This window comes from Neodiprion pinetum, chromosome 7, assembly GCF_021155775.2.
Source record: "Neodiprion pinetum isolate iyNeoPine1 chromosome 7, iyNeoPine1.2, whole genome shotgun sequence".
Taxonomy (NCBI): domain Eukaryota; kingdom Metazoa; phylum Arthropoda; class Insecta; order Hymenoptera; family Diprionidae; genus Neodiprion; species Neodiprion pinetum.
In genome coordinates this window covers 11,546,235-11,560,406 of record NC_060238.1, presented here as the reverse complement: position 1 = coordinate 11,560,406, position 14,172 = coordinate 11,546,235, and the positions used below count along the sequence as shown (strand labels likewise).

At 39.5% G+C, this 14,172-nt stretch overlaps 1 protein-coding gene across 1 annotated transcript; it reads left to right on the top strand.

Annotated features, from left to right (window-relative positions):
• Window positions 1–10,126: 10,126 nt before the first annotated feature.
• Window positions 10,127–12,433, top strand: LOC138191283 (uncharacterized). The gene is made up of 4 exons (XM_069137925.1): window positions 10,127–10,791; window positions 10,970–11,376; window positions 11,557–12,121; window positions 12,238–12,433. The coding sequence occupies exons 1-4, from the start codon at window positions 10,127–10,129 to the stop codon at window positions 12,431–12,433; spliced, it is 1,833 nt and encodes a 610-aa protein (XP_068994026.1).
• Window positions 12,434–14,172: the final 1,739 nt, after the last annotated feature.

Here is a 14,172-nt window from a genome sequence, read left to right as displayed (position 1 = left end):
ATTGCTATCTTTCGGATGCTCAAATAAGAAAGTGGAGGGGGCAGAAAGTGGCGACCCGCTGATTGAATCCATCGAGATAGGTGCAAAAGTTTTTTTGTTATAACGAATTTCTGAATTTCAACCCCTATAACTTTTTTCCCATGCAACCCTCCGATATGAAACCAGCTGCATTTTTCATCGTTTATCACTAAGGTAACTATCCATTCGGGTGCATTCGATCATCTCAAGTGAAAATAGGTAAAACCTGAAAAGTACCCCTCGAAGGTCTCAACTTCGGAGGATAATTTTACCCCCCAGAAACGTTTTTCCGCCAATAAAAAAAATACGTGTCTCTTAGATTTTGATGAAGAATAACATACCGGGACAATCTCTTGAAACTATACGTACAATGCGCATGCGCCAGATAATTCAATCTCATTGGTCGGTGAAATTGGCCCGCGGCGATGTTTTCGTCTGCTGATCAGAGGGCCAACGTACACAAAAATTAGACAAGACTCAAGAGCTGCAAATCTCTCGTGCATAAAGCCGCGGATTGAGGTTATGTTGCTGTTTATTTTTACGTAGCGCGAATTGTCAAAGAAGAATAGTATCGTTCAGCAATACCGTGGTTGATTTCGGAAGATATTCAACCGACGCAAATATCAAATGATACAGAAATTGGATGTTATTTATTGAAAGAAAAAATCTGAAATTCAATGTGAAATGTCATTAACAAGTAGGAGTCTGGATAAACAGAGGTAGGTGAGTGAAAACAATGTTTATTGTGAACAGATTCTTTATTTACATAAAATTAAAAATGCTTCTCATGAACGATTTATGTTTTGTGCATTTTATTGGAAATTAGTTGTATCCAAAAATTCCAAAAGTTCCAGTCTGATAATAATAGCTTGTGATATTTTCAGGTACGAAATAATTCATTGTCAAAGCGGAACTAAATTTGTCAGACATGGAAGCATGTAGGTAAATTTCTAATTACGTGATCTTTGACAATTACAATATTTTAACATGAATTCAATGATTGAATTCGTCTTTTTTTTCAGCAGGCTCGAAGTTTGAACTTTGATTAACACGAGGAAAATTATACCTTACTTGATGGTCAAAACGTTTAGGTGGCAAGGATCCTGGTTTCTCGAGCGGTGCAATCATTATAACCATCGAACCTGGTTGTTTCGTCAGACATCGGGTGCCAGAGTGAATTTCATCAGGTCATCGCCATCTTCTTAACATCAGTTGAGGCAAAATTGAAGAGCGGGATATACTACAGATGATAATGGCTGAATATCCCATCATTTTACTTTGATCGAGCCAATAGCGATAAGTTTGTTACTTAACCGTTGCCGCCAATTCGTTCTACCGAGGAATCGTTCTGTGCACCATTGTAATTCAAGCATTATTATTGACCAGCATTGTTTTTCAAACTTTATGCCATTTAATTTGGTATTTTATTTTGAAGCTCACTTTTACTCTCTTTGGCATTAAATTCAGATGAATAGTTTTTCAATTCCTCAATTTAGATTGTGGGGTTGAATTTTGCTGGGCAAACTGAATCAATCTAAATCTAGAACTGTTGAATAAGTTCAGTTCAAAATGTCTTTAAATATAATCTTAGTTGACGGTGTCATCTGGCTAGCTTGTTGCACGATAACTTGAAACCAAATCCAATTTTACACTCTTTATAGGGTCCTACGCTAAAACTGAAAGCTTGTGAATCTCCATTTAGCGCAATTATTTCTGCATTTCATGTTAGCATTGTCTGGAGCAAAAAAAATCTCATTTTCAGATTGGAAATGGAACCTGAAACGCAGAAGTCATTCAATAGCATGAATTGAAAACCAAGAATTTTATAATGGTTCCTGCAACAAAGGGACTCTTTGCAAATATTCTTGTTACAAGGTGATGTTCGGAGGACTATGAACAAGATATTGTATCGGATTACACTATTTGCAGAAAAATCTTCATGAACTTCGTTAAAAATTGGATATTCATTTATTTTGATGGAACAAGGGGCACAATTATGAATCTGATAAGTCAATATCCTCGTAATAATGTTCTGACATTACTCTAAAACATGATTGTCCTTGAAGGTAATTGTGACGTGAAGGCGCATTTTGAGAAAGTTGATTTTCAACTTGTGTCACAGAATTTGATCTACGTTCCTGAGTTCTACGCTTCCGATTAGATTTTCTTTGTTTCGAACCGCACTAACATGAAATGAAGAAATTATTTCAATAAATCTAATATTACTTAAATTTTCAATTTGAGTATTAGGTTCCTTTCATTCATTTAATCGAACATCATTAAAACATCATTAAAAATACATTGACTATTGACTATTTGTAAATTTTGTTGAACTATTTTCGAGGAAAAAAAGATTCACAGTTTAGTTACAGATAGTGTGATATTTGAATTTCTTGAACACTTGGTTTAATATCCCATTTTCAAAAGTAAGAAAATTCAATGTTACCGCCTGAAATCACAAGAGAGTGAGAACGTCGCTTAGTTGCTTGATAGTGGCGATGATCTTTGTACCTGTGATAAATTGAATAGACAGATAACAGTAAATATTAGAGATGCAATTATTTTGGCCGTATCACCTGTTGACAGAAAAAAATTCCATTGTTATTTCTAATGTACAAAATAATAGAAGTGATCAAATAAAATGTTCCCACCTACCTGCTGCGTTTCTTCCAAGCACCCAAGATTTAAACAGATTTCTCATTTCAGCAGAATAAAGCCAATTTTCAAAGAGCATTAGCATCAACTTTCCGAGTCACTATCTCGACTGGTCGAGATTTTAACCTCAAAAATTCGTATGAACTACATCGACGCGAAAAACAGAGTTTGACAGCTGAAACTCGGAGTGGCCAGTCTGCTGGTGCAGGCGATAAAACTCGGGTATGCGCATTGTATGTATAGTTTCAAGAGATTGTCCCGGTATATGAATTTCATCAAAATCGAAGGATGTCAGCGGAAAGGCTTTTCTTGTTAGTAGCTAGATTATTCAAGGTATCCGTTTCTTGTATACTATTTATATTTCCGTTTGACTTAGGCAGAATCAATGGTCACGAGTCGAAACACGTGAGCCAATGTCGCTCTACCAATGGTGGTCTTGCACCTGGCAGTAGAAAGCATTCCAAGTGTCGCGTTATCTTATTGAATTCTACTTTCAATTGTGTGAGCTTTCCAGCGCCTCAAGAGGTATACCGCCGTAGGCATCGAGTTTAACATTAGTTTCCGAGAGCTTTGTATTACTAAGGTGCTTTTCATGAAAGTCTTTCGGGACAACTGTGGCAAAAGTGCCTGTGTCGATCTCTAGTATTACGTCCGGCGTATTGCTGCGGCGTACCTTTTTCAAAATCAATATATAAACGGCTCTTAACACGTGGGAGTTTTTCTCAAAATTCCCTTTCAACGCTGTAACAAAAGTTACGGCCATGAATAACATTAAAGTATCGTATTGCCTGAACCAGCGAGTTTCACCCCTCCTGTCAAAAGTCACGTAGAGACCAACAATTATCCCTAGAATGAGGTTTAACTTTGTTCCTTTCAACTGGTACCAAGAACTGAGATGAGGGACTGCTGATTTAGCAACAGTAGCGCTCAGCCTGGAAATATTTCTCTTTCCAAGTCAAAATGATAACCAATAATTAGGATAAACCACCACCTTTGGAACCACCAAATTAAAATAGATTATCTGTTAAGATTTGTGGATGAATGCGTGAAAATTATCTTGAAATACTTTTTGTCAACACCTCACACGTGTAAGCGGCGGGATTGAGAATCGTCGGAACACCGTCGAAGAGCGCGAAGTAACGCTGACCGTGTGGATTTGGGCACCAGGAGGTCGCCCTCGCACCTCCTTGGCTAATTACCGTTGTAACTTATTGCAATTGCAGCTCCTTGGACCCTCAGGCCCAAGAATCCATGTCTTGCGTCTGTCAAGTCGCGAGGTGCGTGGACGTCAACCCGTATTAGCCCTTTTTGAGTAATAGTAGCGTTCGGAAAATCTCAGTTGTGACCGGCGTAAAATCACTTGCTAATTCGTCAACCCGAGAATTCACATTATCTTGTGATTTGAAAGGACTCACTATCTCCTACTTTCCAAATTCTTTCCGGTTCTTCATTATTTTTTATATCTTCAAGAATGGACATTTTTATGATATTCCGTTTTTCTAAAATTAAACCAGGTTTGGCCCAGATTCAATCTGGATCTGGTGATATAAAGCATTCACTTTAATAATCAAGAACTTCGTAACTTTCGTGAAATAATCATCCAAATAACGATAATCAAAACCATCTCATATCAAAACGACAAGTGAAACATTCGGACATTCATCGTGAACAGTAACTTTTTGATAATCAACCTATGGAAATTAATCAAGGTTGAGGGACCGGGTTCATCGTTTCCAATATCATCCATCTACCCTTAAGAACTCGAGGTGATGGCTCATCTCCAACATTAAACGAATTCTCGTTTTCACCTTTCTGATTATGTTGTCCATTTGGAAATAAGACTAGAGTTGGTGGCTAGCTTCACTACCCCAAATTAGATCAAACGTATTGTTTTCATGATTTTAACGCAATTCGAAATAACAGCAATAAGAATTGGTGTCCAGCTATAGGCAATTCCCTTGTGGATCCAGAGAGTTATTCTCCAGTCTTCAGCTCGGCCCCACTTTATGATCATTGTAATTATGTACCAGCTGTATGTTCATTTGAATTTAAGATAATCTAAAAAGGGAGATACAATATCAAATATCCACGAACAGCTAGTTATAAGCATCGTTGAGGATAGATGTTCTCGGTATCAAATAAACAATATCAGTTAGAATCGAATAACACACGATTTGCTCGAACACGCAAACGGTCAAATTTAGTGATTCTGCACCTTCTCTGCATTTCAATACAAATTCGTCCGTCGGCGTGGATTCTTGTATGAACTCAAACACTTTAGAAATTGTCACTTTCGGTTTCTACGTCATTATCGTCATTCATTGTTACCAAACATTTCAATCACTGAATCGTTACAGAATATACTTCATCTTCTGCCAGTCAAATCATTTCAAAGCATTTATTTTTGAACGACGACCTTTTCCCATTTTAATTATTATAAATTGGCCTCAACCATTTGAACAAGCCTCGCAGACCTGTATAGGACTAGCTAACAACGTACTCTTATTACCGGCTTATCGAGAGGTAAGTCTTTCTTAGTTTGAATTTTTATTTATTGTCGTTACGTCGGAGCATCTTTGATTATTCATTAATCATCAACTACCACCGCTCAGTACACGCCCACCCTCACGTACCACTAGTAATAACTGTTGCCCATCTATGACCATGTTAGTAGTATAACAAGGAGAGTTCTGGATAGAAACACCTTCTCAACCGACCAAGCCGACCAATCCGCCTATACGTGCATCCCAGACGCAAACCCTCGAAAGTTACCCCCACTCTCGTAAGATAAAACGTGCTCTGCCGACCGTTCGTCGGTAAGAAAATCTCCCAAATGATCATAATTGTCGGTAAAAAATCCTCCAAATGACCATGATCGTCGTTAAAAAATGCCTGAAATTGCCGTGATGTTACCCTTGTGGGATAAATTGTGCTCTTTGTCGGTAAAGAAAATCATGCTCATCGAGCGGGATCGATAACTGCATTACCGAGCGCACTCCTTGAATCCTCAGGCGTTCGAGCGGACCCCGTGGATCCTCGAACGTTCGACCGAGAATCCTGGAGTGTGTCAGGTTTTGAGAGCTTCCAGAAGGTTCGAGAAGATTCTCACGGCCTTGAACAAATCCAGACTATCAAACAATTCGTCCGACGTGCTTTAACTCGACGCTGAGCGGCATGCGGTCAAAGGACATCGGTGCAACGTTGAATTCTGAAAGACCCGCTCTGGCCTCGAACGAATTTGAGACAAACAATTCTCGGAATCGTCCGACGAAAACAATACTCGGAATCGTCCGACGTGTTTCGACTCGACGGTGAGCGGCATGCGGTCGAAGGATTTCGGTGCGACGTTGAATTCTGAAAGACCCGCTCTGGCCTTGAACGAATTTTAGACAAAAAATTCTCGGAATCGTCCGACAAAAACAATACTCGGAATCGTCCGACGAGTTTCGACTTGACGGCAAGCGGCCTGCAGACAACGGATTGCGGTACGACGTCGAATTCTGGAAGGTTCTGAAATTTGTATGCGGCTGCTTCGACCCTGAACAAATGTAGGCTGACAAACAATGCGTTCGACAAGTTTCGACTTGACGGCGAGCGGTCTGGGACCGTGAAAAAGAGCTTCTTTGACCCTGAAAGATTCTCGGAATCGTCCAACAAGAACAATAATCGGAATCGTCCGACGAGTTTCGACTTGACGTTGCGAGGCCTGTGGACAACGGATTACGGTGCGACGTTGAATTCAGGAAGGTTCGAATGTACAATCGAAGACACATCATTTCGGTAGCTTCTAGAAGTTTTTCAAGGATTCTGTGTGCCTGGTGGGAGGAATACCGTTATAAAAGGCTGAATTTCAGGTCAGAAAGACAGTCTTGCATCTTAAGCTCTCATGAGGAGAACTTCAAATAAAGCAGAACTAAAACAGCGAATCGATCTGTTTTTAAAAAATATTCACGACTTGAAAACCGTTATAAACCAGAAGTCAGAACTCAACAAAGTAACAAAAAAGTTCGTGAATCTAAATTTATCAAGAAACATGTAACTACTAAAAAAAAAAAAAAAAAAATGGATTTCACAAAACTGAACAAAGCTGCAAGCATGAACGAATTTCTACCGACAAAGAAATTGACGGAGCTGGAAATTTTCAAAATCTACAAAGTCACCAACATTCGACGAGTCCAAACGAGGTTTGTACAGCATGTCGTCACAGATCTGAACGACGAATTCAGCGTATTCTTACCGGCACGGATTGGGCGACTGCTGTACAAGGACGAGACCCAATACCAGAAATTGGTGCAGACGATGGAGAAGTATCTGGGCGGTCAGTATGGTCAAATTGAATTGAAAGATGCGTTGACTCTCGCCTAATTTGTACACCGTACCTGGACAACGTGTGCAGCGTCTCCGATTCTCGAATAAGTTTCATCAAATAAAACCGAATCGTTATCTCCATTTCAATTATATGTATGTGTGTAGAAGAAGAATCAATCATGATAATGAGTAACATTCAAGAAAATTATTTGAAGGATGATGATATAAATTTCTATCAGAAAAAAACATGTTTTCATTTGATAAAAAAATGTATACACATTTTTTTTTTTGTTCTCCATAATAACAACGTTTTTAGTCCAATAATGATCTGAAACAAAGAAAAAACAAAGAATGTAATTTCAGAAAATTGAAGAAACCTAGAACCATGTAAGTTTTATAATTGTTATGATAAGAAAAATAAAGAAAGCAAATAAATTTTGTCAACGTCATGAAACTATTGTATCACCCGATACTTTGAAAACTTAAGAATAAATTAACCAACAAATGAATATTTCTTTTCTACAGCAAAAATATTATCAAAATGAAGAGAAGAAAAAAAAATAGTTGTTTTTTTGTAAAGATGTAATTTAAGCTTACACTTACCGAAATCACGAAGTGCCATCAGATTCACGCTCTAAAAACGTTAACACTCCTGCTTGATGCAGGAAAATGTCGCTCTCATTGCTTTCGAATGCACTGATCGCCATTTCAATCCCGTTCATCAATACGTTTATTGGTAATCGATAAGCCCATTCATGTGGTACTTTTATTCTAGCCGTGATCCGAACGTATTTCATATCTGAGGAGACAAAAAAATAAACGCACATCTGAAATCATGTTTGCCGATGGCAAAAAAAAACGTTGAAAAAAATTGTGATATTCTGATACAACTCACTGGTTTGGATGGTAATGAAATTTCGGGGGGTCAATCAGAGGGGGTGTCACCGTTGAAACTTCCGAAAACAAAGCGCAAACGCGTTAAATTATTCCTATTCATTCAAGTAAAATCGAAAGTTGTTGTACACTCAAGGTAAAAAAGACTGTATGAGTGCACTGGTTTCAATCACTCACCTTCACAGTTTACAAGCTCAACTGTTAATGAATTCATTAGACGGACGGAGCACCGCACTCTTCGTACAGCTTCTTCATATGTTTCAGGTTCACGATTTAACTAATACCAAATCATAAAGTGGTTGACACTTTATCGGTTTTGTTTGCAGGATATATCTTTCTCACTCTGTCCTACTGCACTGGTTCGTAGACCTCGGAATCGTAAAACTGACACCGTGGGGCAAAGTAAAACATCCCCGTGACGCTCCTGGAGAACGATATCTACTAAGCCTATCACAGTTCCATGTGTAACTCTAGCGATTAGTTCACTCTCACAGCTCTCTCTCATACATGAGGTGTGCGAAACTTCTTCGCCAAGTTCCAATAACCACCTTACTATTTTCCACGCGCCGCAGGTTCATTCGAGTAATATCTTGAAATTTTTTTCGCTGAAGAATATTGCATACAGTTGTTTCCGAATTTTCGGCAATGTGTGAGTCACGTCGGTGTTTACCCATAAGAGGAACCGTGTCAGCGTAGAGCGGTCATTCTAGAGCAAGCTTTGCAGCTCTATCTTTGTCAAGTGCGTGGTCTAAAGAAGAAGAAACATGGATTCCGAAAAGTGTTTGAAATTGATACAAATCATGGAAACGGCGTTCAAGATTTTATCTGAAAAATCGTCACGGACAGAGATTGCGAAATGGATTCGATTCGGAACCCAAAATACCCGGCTATTGAATAAAATCTTACGCAACAACGCCTTAACGATCGGGAAGGCGAGAGGAATTTTGACTACAATTCGAATTCTGAAATCGTTGACAGTCAAATTTCAAAAATTTCAAAAAGTGAGTGACGGATTACGAAGCCGACGAAGAAGCGATCGAGTACGGTGGGAAGATTCGGAGACAGCTTTCGAGAGCCGAATTTGAATGGGAGCCATTATCAATCTGCGGTATAAAGATTTGAACATGTTTTTAGAAGATGCGAAACACTTTGTCGTTGCAAGACTGAAGAAAATGCTACGAAAAGTGGGAAGTTTAAAAGCAAACTGTGTCTTGTGTTGTAAATTCAATATAACGAAAAAGGCTGAACTTGTTGAAAAAATGAAATATTTTAACACCAGAAAGCAGATCATCCTCCAGCCAACTGACATACACGAGTAGTTCGAAGAGAATGTAAAGCAAAAAGTGTTGGCCAAGGTGGAAGATTTTCAAGAGAAAGATTCTGGTTGGTCGCTGACCGAAATAATCAATTTGACTGTGAATATCAACAAGTACGTGCCACTGCGAGGCAGTGTGTTAACATACACACCACTACCCAAAGATATTCAAGATAAGAAGACTGTCGTCAACATCCGTAACAGCGACTCATATTGCCTTCTATGGTCGGTGTTACGTGGGGGTGAGAGTGTACTGAGCGGTGGTAGTTAATGATTAATCAAATAATCAAGCTCCCACGTAACGACTTAGCGCTACTGGTGCTAATTCAGCACTCCCTTATCTCCGTTCTTGGTACCAGTTAGATAGAAGAAAGTTGAACCTTATACTAGGGATCATTGTTGGTCTCTGCGTGACTTTTGCCGGGAGGGGTGGAACTCGCCGTCATTAGAATGTGAGATTTTCATGAAATAATATCTGTGCATTGAAGAAATTGAAAAAAAGAAATGGAATAGAATTTTGAAAAAGGTACGCCAAGGCGGTACGTCGAGGCGTAACATCGGTTACCGCAGCCCTCTTTCCAGCCAACAACAATCCCAGCGAAATCACCACATATCAACGTTTCAGCTCAGTGCTACAATACGACGGTTTGCATTTTCCAATGTCTTCAGACCAGATTCCAAATTTTAAGAAACTTAACAAACTTCCAATCAACGTTTATGGTATAAAAAGTACGGAAAAACAGAAGCGCAGTGAAATTGTACCCATTTATTCAAGTCGAAACAAGTTTGATAAACCTACAATCCATCTTTTAGTAATAGAGTCTGAAAACGACGATGACAATGATAGTATGGAAAATATTGAAGATAATGTAACACATCATTTTGCATGGATTCGGAATTTATTGCGGTTGACAAGTTTCCAAATTTCCAAACGTAATGGTCATACTTGGTTGTGCGATGGGTGTCTATCACACTTTCAATCTGAAAGGTGTTTTTTTCAAGCACAATGTACATTGCATGAATTTGAATAAAACCAAAGTTATCTTACCAGCAGAAGAGGACAAGATTCTCAAATTTAAAGATTTTCAACACAAAGAAACCGTTCCGTTCTGCGTTTACGCAGAACTAGAATGTTTACTGCAGCCCACACATGAAAGTTTTGGGAAAAATAGCACAATTCATCAGAAGCATCTTCCGTATGGTATAGCTTACTATCTACATTGTGCGTTTGACGATTCACTTCGGAAATTCAAAATTAATCGCGGAGAAACTTGCATCCAATGGTTTGTGAATGAGTTGAAGGAATTGGCACATTCGTTAGACGGATACCACAAGACTGTTGTACCGATGGAACCACTAAATTTCAATCAGATCAAAGAATTTGATTCATCGGCGGTCTGTCATATTTGTGAAAAACCGGTTACACCCACAGACGTGAAACATCAAGATCACTGTCATTTCACCGGAAAGTACCGTGCTGCTGCTCACCGCAGCCGTAATCTAAATGACCAAAATTCGCACACTATCCCAGTGATATTTCACAATCTGTCGGGTTATGATTCGCTTTTTCTGACAAAAGCCCCTGGCAACGTCATTCGAAGGTACTGTTAAACTATAACCTGGTAATGAAGATAAGCACATTTCCTTCACTAAATTCGTTGAGGGAACAGATGTAACGTTCCCTTTCATAGATTCGTACCGCCTCATGCCTAGCAGCCTCGATAAATTATCATCGTATCTGGACGATTGTCAAAAAACAATCACACGTCAATTCTGCAGCAGCTTGAACAAATTTCGGTTATTGACTGGAGAAGGTGTTTTCCCGTACGAATACATAGACAGTTGGGAGAAGCTTGAGGAGAAACATTCACCAGCCAAAAAACCGTTTTATTCAAAATTGAATGTCCGGAATATATCAGATGACGATTACGCACACGCGTGCGACGTATGGCAAACTTTTAACGTTCAAACTTTGGAAGAGTATTCGGACTTGTATTCACAGACGGACGTATTTCTACTGGCTGACGTTTTCCAAGATTTTCTACAGAATTGTTGGACGACGTACAAACTGGACTCATTAAATTACTACACAGCGCCCGTTCTGTCGTTTAATGCAATGTTGAAATGTACAGGCATCGAACTCGAGCTTCTCACCGACATAGACATTGTTATGTTTATCGAAAAAGGTATTCTAGGTGGTGTGTCACAGTGTTCGAACAGATACGCAAAGGCCAACAATAGATATATGGGAGAGGAATTCTATCCTGAGGTCGAAGAATCTTATCTCATGTACTTTGACGTTGATAATTTGAACGGTGTTGCTATGAGCTTTGCTCTGCCATACAGTTCCTTCGGATAAGTATCAGACTTCAGACAATGCGACGTTCTTACCATCTCGGACGATGCGGAGTTCGGTTACCTGCTGAAGGAAGATTTGGAATATCCTGCGGAACTGCATGAAACTCATAAATATTCACCATTGTGTCCGGAGCACTATGTACCTCCGATTCCGAACAATGAACAGCCAGAATTGACGCCCACGCTATTTTCCGAAAAGAACTACGTTGTTCACTACAGCGTTCTGCAACAATGCTTACAATTAGGCTCAAAATTATTCAAAATTCACAGAGTTCTTAAATTCAGGCAAACCCCGCGGCTCAAAAAATACATAGATTTGAATACTGATTTGCGGAGAAAATGTCATCACGAATTCGAAAAAAATTTTTACAACGTGATAAACAACGCAGTTTTTGGCAAAACAATGGGAAACGTGCGAAAGTACAGAGATGTTCGGTTGATCACCGAACGGGATGGACCGTACAATGCTGAAGCTACCATAGCCGATCCTGATTTTCACGATGGCACCGTTTTCGACAGAGAGATGATTATCGTCGAAATGAGTGAGACGAAAGTCGAGTTGAATAAACCATTGTATGCAGGTTTCTCCATCCTGAATCTGTCTAAAATATATATCTATGATTTCATCATAATTATATTGAGCAGAAATTTTGCAACCGAGCAAAATTATTGTATACGGATACCGACAGTTTGATTTACAATTTTACCGTCCCCGATATATACAAACATATCAAGAAGGACTTGCATAAATTCGACACGTCTGATTATCCGCTTGACAATGTTAATGGAATGCCTCAAGCGAACGAAAAAGTTCTCGGCTCGATGAAAGACGGGAATAACGGGAAAATAATGTTGGAATTTGTAGGATTAGGAGCGAAATTGTAGGCTTTTCGAGTCTTGGGAGATGAGAAAGACAATAAACGTTCCAAAGGTGTCAGAGGATCAGCGTTGAGAAAAATAACATACAACGATTATTTGGAATGTGCGTTAAAACGTAAGAATTTGTCCACAAATCAGTATTTGATATTAAGTCGAAAGCACGAGGTATACACTGTAGAACAGCAGAAAGTGGCACTGAGCAGGACTGACGACAAGAGAATCGTGTTTTAAAACACAACCGACACGCTTCCGTGGGGTTACAAGCCTGCACCTTAGCTTTGTAATTACCGTATCGTCATTTATGTAGGACTCAATTTATAACTGTATCATGATGTATGAAATATTATCATGTAGGATGGTGAATAAGAACGCTTCGGAATATAAAGAATTGTACAACGATGCATATGTCTGTCGATTGCTTAAAAAATAAAGATGCATACTTGTTATGTGTCGGGTATAAAATAGAGAGACACATTCGTCTTTTACAAAAAAATTCATTCATTCAAATGTTACATGTCCGTATGTTTATCCAACTGTTGTGTGTATTGTCAAAACCTAACCATTTAACATATATTTTTCTTCCACGCTTCTTGAACACCTTCTCTACCAGATAGATATCCAGATGTTCAACCTTAAGGAGCTCTTGTTCGTAGAAACCACCAGCGATGGGTTGATCTCGGTAGTCTTTAAGCTTGTACGTCACAGGATGAGTATTTTTCACTCAACTTATCGTAAATATTTCAGTCGTCCAATTGGGAGTGTAACCTTTCTCGGAGACATTTGTGAATTTGCTGATTCGAACTTTGTCGCTAGATTTGAATTTTGCCGATATGGTAGGTATCACTCGAAGCCCTCCGTACGCCTGACGTAATAACAGCCTTTCGTTTGCAACGGTGACATCCGACGGTTTCATTCTTATGGTTCGGTGTTTGGCGTTGTTATAAGCCGAAACCAAATCAGATAAGATGTCGAGCCACTTGTAGCTTCCTTGCATGCTGAACTGTGTCCACATTTTACCTTTCAGCGTGCGATTGAAACGTTCGCAGATCGAAGCCTTTAAATTACTGTACGTGGAGTAAAGTTTGATTCCGTAGCGTGTCATAAGCGATTCAAATTTCGAGTCGTGAAATTCCGTTCCTCTGTCGACGTGTAAATTTTTCGGTACCCGTCCATGGACAAGCACAGATTCCATTGCCTTCGTAACATTATCTCCGGACTTGCTCTTTATCGGTTAGCCCACGCGTACTTTGGAAAGATATCAGTGACTCTGAGCATGTAATTGTAGCCTTTGTTTTGTCCAGCGTACGACGTCATATCAACAAGATCCGCCTGCAGGGTCTCGTCGATGCTGCGCACGTCTACACGTCGACGCGGGTAATTTCGGCGTGCAGGCTTACGCAGTTCCGTCACCAGTGCTTGCTTTCTCTGGTTCATATTCCAACGCTCTTAGTCTGGTTTCCAATTTGAAAATGATTTCTGCGTTTTGAATCGACAAGTCTCTGTCCGTTTTAAAGTATGTGTAGAAGGTATCCAAGGCTTTCTCCGTGGTGATCTCCAAAGCTTTGATCATTTGATCAAGGTTGTTGATTTGTTTTGCAGCACGTTGAATTTCCGTCTTCAGGTGTTCAAAGTTAAAGCAGTTTTCGGTTCTGCGGGATCTGCGACATTGCACAGTCTCGTGTTCCGTATATCGTAATGCCCATCCGCTGTTATTTGAAACCCGACATCCGGAGGACCGCGAGTGC